General features: G+C 42.8%; 1 protein-coding gene across 9 annotated transcripts in view; it reads left to right on the plus strand.

The window, feature by feature from the left end:
- camta1a (calmodulin binding transcription activator 1a) overlaps nucleotides 1-16,033 on the plus strand; it is a 352,944-nt gene that overhangs the window by 330,983 nt on the left and 5,928 nt on the right. For 4 of the 9 annotated variants that reach the window (XM_074680714.1, XM_074680709.1, XM_074680715.1 and 1 more), the window contains 12 exons: nucleotides 8,782-8,963; nucleotides 9,129-9,325; nucleotides 9,433-9,511; nucleotides 9,627-9,975; nucleotides 10,074-10,549; nucleotides 11,209-11,387; nucleotides 11,900-12,143; nucleotides 12,898-12,969; nucleotides 13,163-13,183; nucleotides 13,320-13,519; nucleotides 14,617-14,691; nucleotides 15,068-15,098. In XM_074680714.1, the coding sequence (XP_074536815.1) occupies nucleotides 8,782-8,963; nucleotides 9,129-9,325; nucleotides 9,433-9,511; nucleotides 9,627-9,975; nucleotides 10,074-10,549; nucleotides 11,209-11,387; nucleotides 11,900-12,143; nucleotides 12,898-12,969; nucleotides 13,163-13,183; nucleotides 13,320-13,519; nucleotides 14,617-14,691; nucleotides 15,068-15,098 (2,105 nt within the window). The remainder of the gene's footprint in view (nucleotides 1-8,781; nucleotides 8,964-9,128; nucleotides 9,326-9,432; nucleotides 9,512-9,626; nucleotides 9,976-10,073; nucleotides 10,550-11,208; nucleotides 11,388-11,899; nucleotides 12,144-12,897; nucleotides 12,970-13,162; nucleotides 13,184-13,319; nucleotides 13,520-14,616; nucleotides 14,692-15,067; nucleotides 15,099-16,033) is intronic. The other 5 variants (XM_074680712.1, XM_074680718.1, XM_074680710.1 and 2 more) reach the window with 4 other exon arrangements.

Genomic DNA, 16,033 nt, shown 5'->3' on the forward strand with positions numbered 1-16,033 from the left:
ACACCTTCAAATTGTGTGTTACTGCCTCAGAGTGTTTCAGCACCACAGATCTGTGGACAGCGACTCCGGTTAAACCACGTTTAGTCCTCAAACTTTGCTTTGATTCAGTGCTGCCAGACTGAGAAAGTGAAAGAAATGCAGATGTACAAACATGTACCTGTTGCTCATCTTTGAAGTATAAGGGGGGAGGTTATTATTATTTTAGATGTGGAAAAATGCAAGCCCTCTTTTTGTCCTTAAAAAGTGCACATCCCAAAACAAAGTTTGTGTGTCCTTTTGACTATCTCAAAAAAGTTGCATGAATCACTTTCCTGCAAATACATGTCCAAATGCTTTGTCACTAGAAGTCTGAAACATGTAGACTTTATATCAGTCCCTAAACCTGCTCCTTGAATGAAAAGTTGTTTACTCTGTGTAGCCGGCAGCAGATGGAGCATTTAATCTTGGTTTTACTGCATCAAAATATCAAACAAGAATTGTAAAGGTTGGGAGTTAGGTACAAATGTAGTTGTTATGTGTTTATCGTTGCTGGAGTAGAAATATTAGCAAAGCTATCACTCTGCCAGTGTATCCCTGAATCTATTTATCTATTTACATTATTGCCCTTAAAGTTGGAATAAAGTATTTTCTACCTCTTCCTATGAAATGATTGTGACAATGGGATTTATTCTTTATTGATAAAGTATGTACAGTCTCAAAACTTCATTGATAAATCCCTTCCAAACATATCAAAGTAAAAACTGAAGGACAATTAGCCTATGCAAATCACAATCATTTCTTTCTGATCTGTCTATCCATCTGTTTCTAACACTAGTAACGCTAGCAGGTCGATTGTAGTGATACAACAAGTATTAGCATTTAATGAAGTTTCTTCTGTTGTTGTAGCAGTTTTTAGTAGCTGTACAAACAGAGGCAAAGTGGATGTAGTAGTTCTTGTAACAGCAGTGATGTGTGCATGCTTACAACTAAACGTGATGGATCACAACAGACAAGAGGCTTTAAAGAGAAACATGTACAGAGAGTTTATTTTCTGTCTACAGTTTGTAAAGTGGTCATGTGATAACTTGTATTACTGCAAACCATGCGGTGTCATGTTCTTTCTGGCAGAGCTGTCAATTGAAGTTTATCTGCTAACATTTGTGGTTTGTGTTAGGGTTACATTAGGTTATGCACCAGTCAAACTCTGTTCTTTGTTTTAAAATATTTATGATACTATTTACTTCTCTGCAAGTGGTCTGCATACAAAGCAAAAGGGTTTTTTTCTTCTTTATTCAAAGCCATTTAGACAATCTATCAATAATACAATCCTGGGAAAGTGCTGCTTTGTTTAATCTTGCAAAGTTTGCTACGATTTTGTGGACTGTGCAAATCTTCTTCTTAAATTCAGGTCCAGTGTTGTGCAGCTGCAATCATGTGATTTATTGCAAGGCCAAGTCTAAGTTATAGTAGTGATATGAAACATCTTAAACCAATGTTGTATTATGGACTGTGAACAGGGGGCTTTAAACCACTTGTTATTCTTCAGTTGGCCATGATTGTAAATTAAAATCAGGAGGGTCCAAAAAGGGGGATATTATCTTAGTGTTTAAAGGTTAAGAGAAAATCTGAACTCACCAGAACTCTGAGAAAGCTTTAAGCTGACTGTTTTTAACTTTCTATCAATTCAAACAGAAGTGTTCCATCTCCTGGGTCGCTGCGTTTCATATTAGATTGACTCATCTGTGGAATTATTTCTCCTCTCATCTCTTATTTGCTCTCATTCCTCTAGCTGACGTGTCAGGCAGTATATAGTTATTTATGCAAATAAGAGGCTAATGATATGTACTTCTAACTGTATCGATTGAACATCTTCAAAATAAAATCAAACCACCCTGCTCTCCAAGGCAAAAAGCCAATACTGAATCACTCTATTAGTGCGATAGCAGGTGACAGTAAATCCCTATGGTGTGAACTCTTGGCATTTTACCTTCAGTGTGACACAATGAATCTATTCAGCATTCAGACTGAACTCATATTGACCTATACAGCTGGACCAATTCCAGTAGGTTAAGAGCTGCTTCACCTTTGTAGGAGAACAAAAGAGTATCAGTCAGGCATTGTGACCTTTGTTTTTGGTTATTAAACCTCTGTACACCGTGAGAATAGATTCTCTTTGGATGCAATGGTGAGAGACATCCTCTCAGAAGGGATGTGACAATATCAAGTCCCACAACGTGATAATGACTAGATAATAAGTCCATGTTACCAAATTTCTTGTGATGGCTTGGGGCTGGTAAAAAAAAGTAATTCATTCAAACATTGTCTGGTTTACTCACCTTCTGAACCTTTCATGGTTGACCACAAAAAATATCTGTGGGTTTTTAGCTGCATATGTATTTAGTGATCTCTCGGGAAAATGAGGTTACAAATGCTTCTTTTTCAGTCTTTTGGATCTTTTTTTTTTCTGAACATTTTTTCAAATCTTTTTGGGGTGAAGATTTGTCAAGTGGTTTCTTCCATTACTTGTAACCCCCGGTGTGTTGGTCGCCATAGTCAGGCTGTTTCTCTTTGTTCCCTTTGTTGTTGTTTGTTTTTTTTTACCTTGTGATCTTTTTTCCTTTCTTATTTTTTGGCAAAAGGACACCAAAATGCTCCTTTAAGTCAGATATAAAAACTGATGGGGCATCCAAATTTCAAGTTTACAATTTCTCCCTCACCACCAACGCCAGTTTCAACCATTTTGGCTGTACTAGGCAGGTAGCAGTGGGCAAAGGATGTTGGGACGATGGGACAAAGGTCTCATTGGTTCCCTCCACTCTGCTTTATTCTGGCTTTACAAGAACTATATTTTTTTACTGTAACATTTTACATCAACACAGGTCATTGTTGTATTGGAACAACATTACACACCCACCTCTCAATATTGCATTTCCATCCAGTGCTAGTGTTTTTATGTCTTGCAAGAAAGGATTCATTGTTTTGCAAGAATTTGCCTGGCTTGGCTAGTGTTTTGTGTCCTGGGATAAAAATATTGACTAAGCTGATTGTCTTACATGTAAAGGATTTCTGTTGTTGAGCTGCATTCTTAAACAGTCATATGTAAGACTTGCAAAGATGTTGGATTGTTCTTACACAAATTTACAAACCAACCTTTGGGATAAGAGAGAGAGAGAAAAAAATATTTTTTCACAGCAATGAATTGAAGTTTCTTTGCCCATACAGTTTTAAGACAGTTTTTTTAATTAAATCATCTAAATTGTGAATGTTATCACCTGTTTTGGTGTGTTAGGCTTGTCACAGGTTGATGACTCGTCCAAGTTAAGCCTCACTTCTTGCTCTGCCCACTGACAACCCTGACCAAAATTAGCAGACGGATGGATTTAAGCTGTCTTAAAAGAGGTTTGATGTTATGCTAATACAGTGCATTTAAGATAGATATATTTATTCCAGTTATTCTTTCAAACATTTAGTTTTGTGGAAGCGCTGAAGAGAACGAAACACAGAGAAAAAAAAGTAATCGACAGAAGGAAGCCACAACCATTCATTAGACCCTGTCAAAGTAAAGATGGTCTTTGATCAACAGTCAGCCAAGTGTTCCAGCTGCGAGGACTGCTGCCAGATGGCCTGGCCCCTTCCCCTGCACGGTCACAAATACCAGCCCCTGTCAGTCAGCTCACACACAGGCCCAGAGGGAGGCTGCCCTCCGCTCTCTCCGCTGACTTACACGTGAGAAGTTGACTGTCTGCAGAGAACTAATGAGGTCCGGCTCTAAACTTGATTGGCATGAACACAAGCAGAGGTTCAGGAGTGAGGATTAAAGATGTTCCTCCACTCTCTGTTGGAGGTCTGTTATATTAATAACTCTACTCCTGTCCTCTCTTCTCTCTTCACCCTTGGCCTTTCTCTACCTGTGACCCTCCCTGCTGTCTTCCTCCTCCCCTCAGCCTGTTCTCACTCCCCCTGTGCTCTGCTGGGTATCAATAAACAGCCCCGTCCTTCCTTCCTCTAACCGTCTGTATATCAGCATGTCTCATGGGAAGCTGCTGCTTTGTCCCATAAAGTCACAGATCACACAGAGCTAGTTGGAATGTTGTGTGTGTTAAAACCTTATGCACATCGTATAGCACCTCTGCTCTGCTGGACATGAGAGCCTTTGAATTACAGCTTATTAAAAGCAACAGCAGAGCCATAATAAGATGTCAGTCATCACACACTGAGGAATAACACTGACTCTGTAGAGATTTAACATGAGGAAAGTTTGCTGCAGCAATTTGAGTATGGATTTTCTGCAGAGGTGACTTCCTCATGGGGTTTATTTTCTCAATCTGTACACAAGACCAAGTCCAGAATCAGTCCCAACATGACAGCACTTGCAATTTATTATGAGTGCCATTCATATGGAAAGTGACTAAATTACTCATTTGGGTTATAGGTCATACCAGTTCAAGACCTCTGGTAGCAGAGTTTAATTGGGTGTTTTTTTTACTCTTTTATACGTAATCTTCCTTTTATAGCAGAACCAACTGTTGCTCTATTAATAGGACAGAAGTGAGGAGGTTTCCTGTTCTCTTTAGCCTTGTGTCTCAGAGGTGAGAGGTTCTCCTCTCATTTCCAAGGGTAGACAAGTCAGGTTATCATTTAGCAATGTGTTTACAGTAATTTAAAAAAAGTTTGTAAGACTGTAACGATGAATAGTCCTCCACCATTTATTCAGTTTGTTTGTCTCATTAGAAAAAGTCTCAGAATATACCTCCTAACACTTCATAGTGCAACCTAAAGGAAAAATTGGGTAGATTGAGGTATCTAGCATTAATTAAGAAGATAAGAAGATGGAATTTTTATATCCTATTTAGGTGAAAACATAAACAAGAGACCAAATTCTGCAGAGAGACACATCACAGAGAAAGAGGTAATATACCTAAAATTTTCCCCACAGTACCAGACTTTGCTTGGTTCTAGAAGTCATATTTGTGTACTGACAGCTGGCAGTTTAAACTTTCATAGACTTTCCAACTCTCAACCACGTGTTCTATATGTAATAAATAGTGATCCTCCTCATTTTGAGCCCATGTTTTTAAAAATAGCATGTCACAGTCTGCTACAAATGTGTGAGAGTGACCACGTCTGCCGCCACACACCGTCACAAGGGAGTAAACCAGGGAAGTGGGAGGGCGTCTGCTGCGTCACCGTGTTGTTGCAGCTCTCTTTGGCTGCTCCCCTTCCACGTCTCCTCCTCCTGCCCTCCCACTCGTCTCCCCCCTCCCCGTCTTCCCTCTGCAGTGGACGTGCATCGCATTTGGAGCAGCAGGCAGCAGGTGGAGATGACATCATCTGCACTGCAGCACACTGCAGCACTGGGTCTGAACAAAGACATGTCAGCCTACCGCTAACTATCCCCCCCTCTTGCTCTTGCTCTCCCTCCTCTCTGTCTACAGTCCCCCTACCATGTCAGCCAAAATGGGAGAGGGGGGAGCACAGCCGTGTTCATGGCCAGGTTTAAGTGCTGTGACCTGTCTCACTCCTCTGACTCCCCTCATGACACGAGCACTCTGTCTTGAAGAAGCTCTGAAGTCTTCAGCAGTTACGGTGTTGATACAGGTGAAGATAGATCCTGCAAATACTGCTGATCAGTCAGCACGCCCATGAGGACAGAGATCGAACTCAGAGACCTTACTGTTGCTCTGGGTCCATTATTCACAGTGCAGCATGTTGTCTGTTAAGAGCATTAATTCAGCAGCCAGTGATGTGTGTTTCTGTGCAATGATAGCACTTAATTGACCTCTTTTCTTCTGGCTTATAGGAGGTCTGACTGTGACATTCACTCTCCACAGAGCCCTCAGCCATGACTGCCAAGATACCGTAAAGCGCAAATGTCACCAAGTCGTGCTGAGAAGACTCCCCACCTAGAATCATTAGGTCTCTACCTGCAGCGTGAAAAGCCAGGAGGCCGAGTACACAAAAGCACAGGACAGAAGATTTATGGACTCCATTTTTTCATTGTTTGCCTTTGTAGCCCTGTTTTTCCTTTTTTTTTCTTTCGCTGAAGCCCTTCTCCTCCCCTTCATCAATAAGCCAATAGCACGCAAACAGACCATACACACACAGAGCCATGTTCCTGTCGCCTAGTTACTGCTCGGCAGCAGGTTGCCACAGAAACGGCCTCATAGTGGCTAAATGGGGAATGCTAATGCAGTCTTCTATACTCCCTGCTGCAGTGGGCTCTCTGTGCGCCCATCCCATCTCACTGTCTGTACACAGCATACTTTGTGTACATCTTAATGTGTAGTTAAATGTGTTTAATAGGTGAGTGTCTCTTGTCTCATTATCTTACATAAACTTATCGCAACAGGTTTAAATTGCAGTGTTTATGAGGTGATGAAACCGTAGGAATTGGGTGCATGTGGCTAAGTGGTACGGTGGGTCATCTCTCAACCTGAAGGTTAGAGGTTTGAACCCTGGTTCCTGCAGCCTGCATATTGAAGTGCCCTTAGGCAAGACATTGAACCACAAGTTTCTCCTAAGGCAAAACTTTGAGCTTCTGAAGATGTGTGTGAGTGTGATTAGTACTGATGGCTGGTAGGGCACTTAATATAATAGCTTCTTTTATCAGTGTGTGTATGTGTGTGAAAGGGTAAATGTAGTGTGAAAGCAATTTGAGTGGTCTGAAGATGAGAAAGCGCAACATAAATGATTTCATAATCAAAAGTGGCTGCACCCTGTCTGTTTTTTGTCTGTTTCATTTGATGGAATATAGCCAGTAGTCTGAAAATGTCCCTCTGTCCTCTCCTTTGTTATTGGATCATACTCATGACTGTATGGTGCATGGACATCTCTGTCGTCTTGGTCAGTCTGTGAGTTTTAAATCTTGCCATCAGCAGGTGCTTTATTGAAAGTGCAGACTCAACCTAACTTAGGTTGAGTTAAGATCAAGCTCCAACTTCTGCCTGTGGGAAATAAAGCCCACACAGAAGCCATAGACTGTATAATATATGGTTGTAGTTTCTGTTTCAGAACAATGAAGCAAATCAGAGTCAAATTAGAAATGAGGCAGATTTTGAGCCTCCTCAGTATCAGCTACAAGGCGCTTACCTGTCAGTCATGTGAGCTGTGTCTGTGATTGGACAAACTCATGATCCTAATATCTCCCAAACTGCTGATTAAGTGTTGCGTTAGGCTTTAAATATTTACTTTTGCTGGATGACCTCTTGGGTCTTTGTACCCCATTTCTCTATCAGCACACACTGTACAGGGTTGAATCTTATTTTTTCCTGTTGACGATGGGCTTCAAAACTCTGTATCAGAAACAGCTGGGTGGCATAATAACATTAAGGACATCATATACTGTGTTGGGTTAGGAAAAAGGGGCAAAGTTGAGGCCTTAAACCTCTTAGCAAACACCTACATTGTCTATGTGCCTGCCTGTCAGTAGAGTCAGCCAAGTTTACTTCAGAACTTCAAAATAAAAACTTAGAAAAAATATACCTATTAAGTGTACACCGATAGCAAAATGACCAAACTTCTTATGTTAACCAGGCTGGAAACATGTTTTCTATTTTATTTCAGCCTTTTTGAACAGGTGTAAGTGGTTTACGGTGCTTCCAAAGCCAGCCGGTGCTTGGTCATACAGTTTGTCTCTGACAGCCTTCGCCTTGCCTGAAAGGCTGTCACAGCCTCAGCAGACAGTTGATTTACAGTGTCGGGTCTTCAGCTGATTGGACTCACCTAAGCCCTTGGACTTTATAAATTGGCCCCTGTGTTTACTCTTCTTTTCCCATCTGGCATCCGCTCTCAATCATTGTCTTTTGAGTTGTCAAACAATTTGTGTCAACCATAACTATGATAAATGAGTCTTGTTTGGAAGACAACTCTTGAATCAAATATCTCCTTGTTGCATTCTCTCTGACAGATTTAACCAAATACAGTCAACATCCACTCACTAAAAAAATGCCAAAAGTGTATTTTCATCTTACCCTGGGTACAAAACCTGAAAGTGTACCCTAGCTGAGCACAAAGCAGAAGCTGCCTCCTAAACAGTATGTTATACTCCTAGGTCTTATACTCCTCCATTCATCTTAATATATGAAATACTGGGTTTTTCAAGGACTCTGGAGAGGTGTAAGTCGTGATTGATTCTGTACTTACAGCTTCTAAGTCCTCCCACCATACAGACACATGGAACGGGGGCGGGCTGTGACTCCTTGGTCATAATGGTATGTACTTAATCAGCTGGAGAGGGCCTTCGGCAGTACATTCCCCCCAGGAGCATGTCTGAGGCCCTTGTTGAAGGAGTGGACACATTAAACATGCCCCCTCTCTCTGGCTGATCATTTAACCTGGATTAGACTGCTGGGGCTGTGTTTGAGCAATGCAGGAGAGATGGAGGCAGGGATTTGGTGATGGCAGCCATTAGCAGATGAGTGATGTTAGTTTGGAGGTAATTTAAGTAAAGCCAATTGTTTTTGATGAAGTTAATGATTGATGCTATTGTTTTGAGCCACATTATAGGGAGATTTATTATGATTATGAGGGCTTTGTGCCAAATCTGAAAGTAGGATATTAACTTGACATCAGCTCTGCAGTGTCTCTTGTGATTTGGTTCAAAATAGTTGTCTGCCTCAGTAAGTTAAGTGACTCAGAGCAACATATTTGGTGCATCTTGTGATGATACTGTGCAGCCATTTGTCTTGTCAGAACACAGGGTTGTTTATGCGAGTAATAGCAAAGACAGAAATGATTTCTCCCTGCACGCTGGACGTTCTTTGTGTGCTGACATGATCCCTCTGTGTCCAACTGTTTGCCCAGATAACCAATTCAGAATGTCTATCCTGGAGCGCTTGGAGCAGATGGAGAGAAGGATGGCTGAGATGGCCAGCCACCAGCAGCCGAGCGGTGCAGGGAGTGGCGGAGCTGGAGGAGGAACGGGAGGAGGAGGTGGGGGAGGTGGTGGAGGAGGTGGAGGGGGAGGCAACAACAGCCAGTCACAGGTAAAAATCCACATCACGCTGCTCTTGTGTCATTGTGCATGTGACAGAACAAACCAAGCGCCATATTTTTGATCTGTTGATTGACACTGGACAGGATTTAGCTTGGCTGTTTTCCAAGAAACATTTACAGCAATAATTAACGATTTCCTCCCTTGTGTATGTGAGTGTGTATCTGGCCAGTTGCAGGCCAGCAGCTCCTTCGAGAGTCGCGTCGTTGTGGTCTGTGAGAAGATGATGAGCAGAGCGTGCTGGGCCAAGTCCAAACATTTAATCCACTCCAAGACCTTTCGAGGCATGACACTCCTTCACCTGGCTGCAGGCCAGGGCTACGCCACCCTCATCCAGACACTTATCAAGTGGCGGTGAGCACAAAATACTCTACATGCCTTTTAATGGGGCTTTGGTTTGTAATTAGTGTGGCCCACATTAAAAAGCTGTGATGCTAATCGTTTCCTCTCTTCCTGTCCAGCACCAAGCATGCTGATAGTATTGATCTGGAGTTAGAAGTGGACCCTCTCAATGTAGATCACTTCTCCTGCACACCTCTGGTGAGACAGTTTACTTGTCCTAGTCTGTGACTAATGAAGCTTATCTATTGGAGCTTTCATAAAACTGTAAATTTTGTTTCTCTGTTCTGTTTTCTTTTGTCAATCGGTCTCCCAGATGTGGGCCTGTGCACTGGGTCACTTGGAGGCAGCAGTGGTCCTCTATAAATGGGACAGACGTGCCCTAGCCATCCCAGATTCTCTAGGTCGATTACCCCTCTCTATCGCCCGTTCTCGTGGTCACACCAAGCTGGCCGAATGTCTGGAGCAGCTACAAAGAGAAGAGCAGCAGCCACCAGCTCCTCTACCACCCACAACCCGCATGTCTTTCTCCCCAGCCCCGGACACCCCCACTACAGACAGCTGGATGGTCAGCTGGGCAAATAACAGTGTAGTAGCACCCAGCGGCAAGAAAGGAAGTCAAGCTGCCACAATTACCACATCCAGCACCACAAGCCTCAACCCAGGCCAGTTAGCCCTCTCTTTTTTTCGGTCTCCTACTGTACATTTGAAGGTAAATTAGCAAATCCGATGCTGATTGCTCTTTGGTATGTTTTTTTTGCAGATTTGAGACGGCCGAGGTCAGAACCCTCCAACTATTACAGCAGTGAGGGCCAAAGAGATCTCCCACTAGCTAAAAAACACAAGCCCAACCCAGAACTGTTTCAAACTCGGCCCGATAAGGCCATGTCTGTTCCTCTGAGCCTGGAGCAGCAACAGCTCCACAAGCTGTCCTCTAGCCCCAAGAGCCTGTCCTCAGAGGGCCTAAGCTCAGACAAGAGCCTGTCCACGGGAGGCAACACAGGGTCGGCCAGATGGAGCTCCAGAGACAGTTTCTCCAGCAGTGGTTTGGGGAGGAAAGCGCTAGGGGTCAGCGGAAGCAGCAGCCTGGGGAAGGAGAAGCTTGTCAACCGGTTACGACAGAGGGAGCAACTGGGCATGTTGGTGATGGCAGACAGAGAAATGGCTGATGCAGAGTTGTTGTCCTATCGGGAAGATCTGGAGAACCAGGACTGTCTCACGCAGATGGATGACCTGCAGGTGAGGATAGGAAAAACAGCTATGCACTTAACCTGCTGAAGGTGCAAACTTGCACACCTGCATCACATTAGCTTGTCTTCACTCAGAAGTAAGGAAAAGGTGAAGCATGGGCCTGAGGTGAAATCACCTTTGACTGTCTCTCCATGAAGTATAGTTTTTTAAATTGGCAAAAGAAATGCAAAACCTTATTTATAACATAAGAAATTTAAAAGCCATTGAAGGAGCGTGTATAGAATATTTAGCAGCATTTAATTAAAAAATGGCTCACACAGAATTTACACTGTAACCAGTTTAGAAAGAAAGGCAAGCTTCAGATATTCAGATGTCAGTTTAACCAACAAACAGTATCTCATCAAGTCTTTAACGTCCGCCTTCTGCACCGGGTAGGCGGTGTGCACCAGGCCAACCTGGCACTCTGTCGATGACCATCACTGCATAATAAACTCTCTCTATTGATCCACTCCCATAGCCAAGGGACCCTTCCAGTCATCCATCTCGGTCTAACAACCGCTTTAACAGATGTATGCCTGGATCAGAAATTTTGGCCCGCAACCTGATCACTCATTTCATTATGATCCTGTTCACTTATTCTGGAGACAGACTTTGACGCAGCGCCAAATGATTAAAGTCACTGTGCATGTGTGTTTTCTAACAAACAGGTAAACATGATGACTCTGGCTGAGCACATAATTGAAGCAACACCAGAGAGAATCAAAAGAGAGAACTTCAGCACGGCAGACACCGAACCCTTAGACACAACAGGGGTCAGCAACACTATGAACTGGCTGGCCAACTACCTGGGAGATGTGGAGCAGCTGCCGAGTATCATACATCTAAGGTGAGGAGATCAAGCAGTACCAAATGTGTACATATTTCATCTCACGTCTGGGTGTGTGTAAAAACCCTTTTCTCTGTGCTCTCTGGCTTAGACTAAGACATGTATTTTTAAACACCACTCACTTTCTGGGTTTCATGCATAGTGGATGATGTTGAAATAGGATATATATCATTCATATTGAAAATTATAAACTTGAGGGATGCGAATATAAAGGGCAGGCTGCTTTTTTCAAAGGGTAGGGTAGCTTACTTTGTCTGACAGCTTTATGGTATGGAAGTTTCAATCCATAATGTCTACATTTTGCCATGAATTCTACATGATAGCAAAGATAAAAAACTTTGTATTTTCAATGGTTAGATGGGTTTATTTTACAAGAAAATTGAGGTCAAGCAACAGAAATAAAATAGTGTCTTTTAACAGACCTAAGAGACCCATTGCATTTCAAAACATGAAACAAGTATGGAATAGAGGGTTTAAAATAAAGTAAAGTCCCTGTGATCTTCTCTCCTCAGATCTCTGTACAATGAACCCCTGACCCCATCGTCCAATCCCAGCCTCAGTCCTGGGGGCTCCCCACTGAGGGAGGGGCCCTTGGAAAGATCTACACTCCCCTCCCCAGCTGACTGGAGTGAGTTCATCAACGCCTCCAACAGCAAGGTGGAGCGAGATCTGGCGCAGCTGACCCTGTCAGATCCCGAGCAGAGAGAGCTCTATGAAGCTGCCCGCCTAGTCCAAACTGCCTTCCGCAAGTACAAGGTACAGGCCTGGCACTTAGGTGCCAAATGCTGAGTGCAGTCAAAGAGCTGCACTGTTAGGAATGGATTAAGAAGGGTCTTCTTTTTAGAGAGATGACAAGATCTCTTTTATTTTGTTCCACGCAATTAGGAGCTCGTTCTGACGTAAATTTAGGGTCCTCTTGTCTGGGAGTAAACTGTTCCTAATCATGTTGTATATTCATATTTTCTGTCTCTACCTCTGTCTCATTTCTCTTCCTGTACTCATAAGCACAAACAAAAATATCCAGATATGTCCCTGTGGTTTCAGCATGGGAAGGTGCCTTGAGCAGAGCATGGCCTTGCTTAGAAAAAGACTGCACTGTCCCCTGTATCCCTGCTCCAATTAGAGACAATTAAGCTTATGTTGTCTTTTCTCCCTTCTCTAGTTAGCTGTATGGAGCCTGCTTCTGCCTGTTTTTAACTAGCTCTCTACACACCAGTCTTTTCCCCCTTCCCTGTCCCATTCCTCAGCTCACTCTCCAACCTAAAGCTACTCTGAATATAATGTCACGTTATAAAATGTTTGCTGTTGTTTACGGTCATTTGTTATGTCTGTCTACCAGCTGATGCCAAGGTGGCTCTCTGGCACACAACTGAGGCCAGTTCACCAGTGGTGGACCTTTTCTAGGTTCACCAGGAGGTCCATGGACACTTGACAGAGACACCGATGTCCTGTGTGGCAAAATAACGGTTTGACTGTGACCTCTGACCCGTCTCACTTTACTCTCCAACAGGGACGGCCACTCCGAGAGCAACAGGAAGTAGCTGCTGCTGTTATTCAACGTTGTTACAAGAAATACAAACAGGTAAGCATCACAAAGGCACAGAAGGTTTCCTTCATGTTGTCAGTGGATTATATCAGTCTTCTTCATAGAGAGGATACGTACAAACGTTAGAAATCTGACTTCTTGCTCTCACTTATTGACCCCAGATCTGTGTTTGCAGATAAAGAGCATATTAACCAACCATTCACAACATCTTTCTGTTTCTGTTTACAAGCTAACATGGATAGCCTTGAAGGTAAATTTCTCACGACAAGCTGCTGAAGTCTTTGCCAAAAGCCAGCTTGTTTTCCCCTCCTAGAGTGCAAAGCCATATCACTAAGTATTCACAAACTGCAAAGTAAGACGTTTTATTCTGGTTCTCGTTGACACAGTATGCACTTTATAAGAAGATGACGCAGGCCGCCATCCTTATCCAGAGTAAATTCCGCAGCTACCACGAACAGAAGAAGTTTCAGCAGAGCAGGAGGGCTGCCGTGCTCATTCAGCAATACTACCGCAGCTACAAAGAGTTTGGCAGACTGAAGCCCCACCACCGCGGGGCTGCTGCTGCCCTAGTGCAGCACAAACTGAGGTAGGCATTTGGCCACATAGTCAGGGCTGTTACTGGAATATACTGAGACAAAGTGTAAGAAGGAATGAGACACAAATTGATATAACTCACTCATACAGGAGTTTTGACATTAGGACTAATCCAAGCACTCAGTGGAGTGTGGTGATGAGTAGTTAATTATACTTTAAATCAGGGTGTCCAAAAGTTTTTCACAGGGCCAAATGTAATTTTAAGAAAGTGTCAAAGGGCCAGCCTTTCTAACTGACATGTTAATTAACCATGAAAGTAATATAAGTGTTCTATTTGTTAGCAATTTTTTTGTGATTTCTCCAAAAAAATCAGTCACTAAGTGACATACTTGGTCCATCATCACAGACATATGAAATCAAACCTCACCTGTCCCTCAATTGGTTCTTGATACCAGATAATGACTGGTCAGTGCAGTGGGACGTGCTGCATTAACATCAGCGAACTCTGCTTCTTCTCAAGGAAAATACTCTCCATTAACGGACGACAAATGGGGAAATATGTCAGGAATTATTTTACGGCAGAATCAGGATTTTATCAGGATTGTTTTTCATAATGGGCCACAGTTGGCCCAAAGTTCAATCCTGACCAATACAAATCCAGCATCAATGCCCATCTCAAATTGCACATTTTATTTTCATGAAGACATATGAGAATGAGGATTATTGATAAGGGAGTAGTTTTGTGGGCAGAACATGAACCCTGTGCTAAATGGTTTTTGCCAACACTCTTAAAAAGGTCCAACAACAACAAGAAGAAGAGGCCTGTAACAGGAAAGAGCAACAGATCTGCAATATTTGCAAAAAACTCCAAGATTCAAATAAACACAACACTAAATACAAAGCCAGTTCTGCTGAAGACAGCTGGAAGGTGAAGCATGAGATCACACTACCTACCAGGAACAATGTGCATTGGTTTGTAATTATTGGACCAGCTGATGCCTCGAGTCATGTATTGATAGACATATTTAAAACAATGAAATATCATCTTCAGTTTTTTTCTCCTTTTAAGAAGTTTAACTGTTCTGTTTGTAAAGAGGTAACATTTTTCAAGTAGAACAATAAACATCTCTGCCTTTCTGTGCCCTACAGAGGTAGTCTGCTTACAAAGAGGCAGGATCAGGCTGCCAGGAAGATTATGAGGTTCCTACGACGCTGCCGTCACAGGTAAACCTCAACACTGACTCACACAACTAACACATAAACACTTATTTTCATATAAAGCACACACACAAAAACACTGACACACACTCAAATACAGCTGTATCCAGGCTAAACAAGATGTCTCTTTCACATTTTCTGTAAACGTTGCCTCATGGTTTTGCTAACTAGCGCTACATCTATCTCTCAGTTATCTTTTCAACCATTCTCAGTGTTTACATTTATTTGAATTGGGTGGTTAGAAATGTCTCCAACACCTAAGCTCCACCCCTCCTCCCCCCTCACTGTATTTGGTCCCCCACCTGTCCTCGCCCCCTCCTTCCCTCACAGTGCCTACTGTGTGCTAATAGCTGTCTGGTATTGTTTTGCTGTTTATGCCAAGCCCCTTGATGGACCATAGACTGTTCAAGCGGGTGAGTGCAGCCTCAGCAACTCAGTTCGTGCCTCTTTCTTTATCTCCCTTTCTCTCTGTTAACTCTCTCTGCCTCCTTCTTCTTCCTTCTCTCTTTTTTATTGATACAATTCCCCCCTTCTGAAGTCTCAGCCTTCGCTTCCTTCTCTCCCTCTCGTTTCCTCTCGCTCTTTCTACCACCCCTCCGCCCAGCCTCTCTCCTTCTCCATCACTGTTGCTTGATGCCTGCTTGCATGAAGGCTGCCGACTGGAGCCACAGGTGGACTGAGAAGCTCAGATTTAGAGCAGATCTTATCTTGAACTAACAAAATGCTTATGGATGATGATATCACTGCAACACTAAACAGGCACCTCTCTGACTATCTTTACCTCTGTCTTTCTCTCCTTAGAAGTGACTTTTTTCGTTTTTTCATTTCAGTTTTGTGTGGATGTGCAGATAGTTGTTTTAAGACAACAGGAGGCTTTGTTTCAATCATGTTTTATTCTGCTGCATGTCAAGTGGTGACAATTATGAGCCTTGCTCTTCTACCTTTAGGCATGCTCTGGGCCTGCTGTTAATCGAGTAGTTGTCCGTCTGTCTGACTGGCTGTGTGTACCATTTCTAGCCACTCGACAGACCGAAGAGGGATTAACTCCTCTGGTTTCCATGAAATGTAGCTATGTCAAACTGATGAATGTTTTTAAGAAAAAAAAAACAAATAAAGCGCAAAAAGATTCACCTGATTTTGAAAAAGCTCAAAAAACCACAGCATCTGGATATTCAAGAAATGGTTTACCTGTTGGCACACCTGTCATGTTTTTATATATCTGCTCCATACGATGTCCTGAAGCAGGGTAATATGTTCCCAGCACTGCAGGAGATTTTTACCCCTCACCTCGTCTGTCATGTTGTGATATAGGTCAGGATGCTGTCATAGCATATAGGTCACAGTGAAA

This window comes from Halichoeres trimaculatus, unplaced genomic scaffold, assembly GCF_033239565.1.
Source record: "Halichoeres trimaculatus isolate MK-OKI-2021-1 unplaced genomic scaffold, fHalTri1.1 fHalTri1_scaffold_11, whole genome shotgun sequence".
In the NCBI taxonomy this organism is placed as follows: Eukaryota; Metazoa; Chordata; class Actinopteri; order Labriformes; family Labridae; genus Halichoeres; species Halichoeres trimaculatus.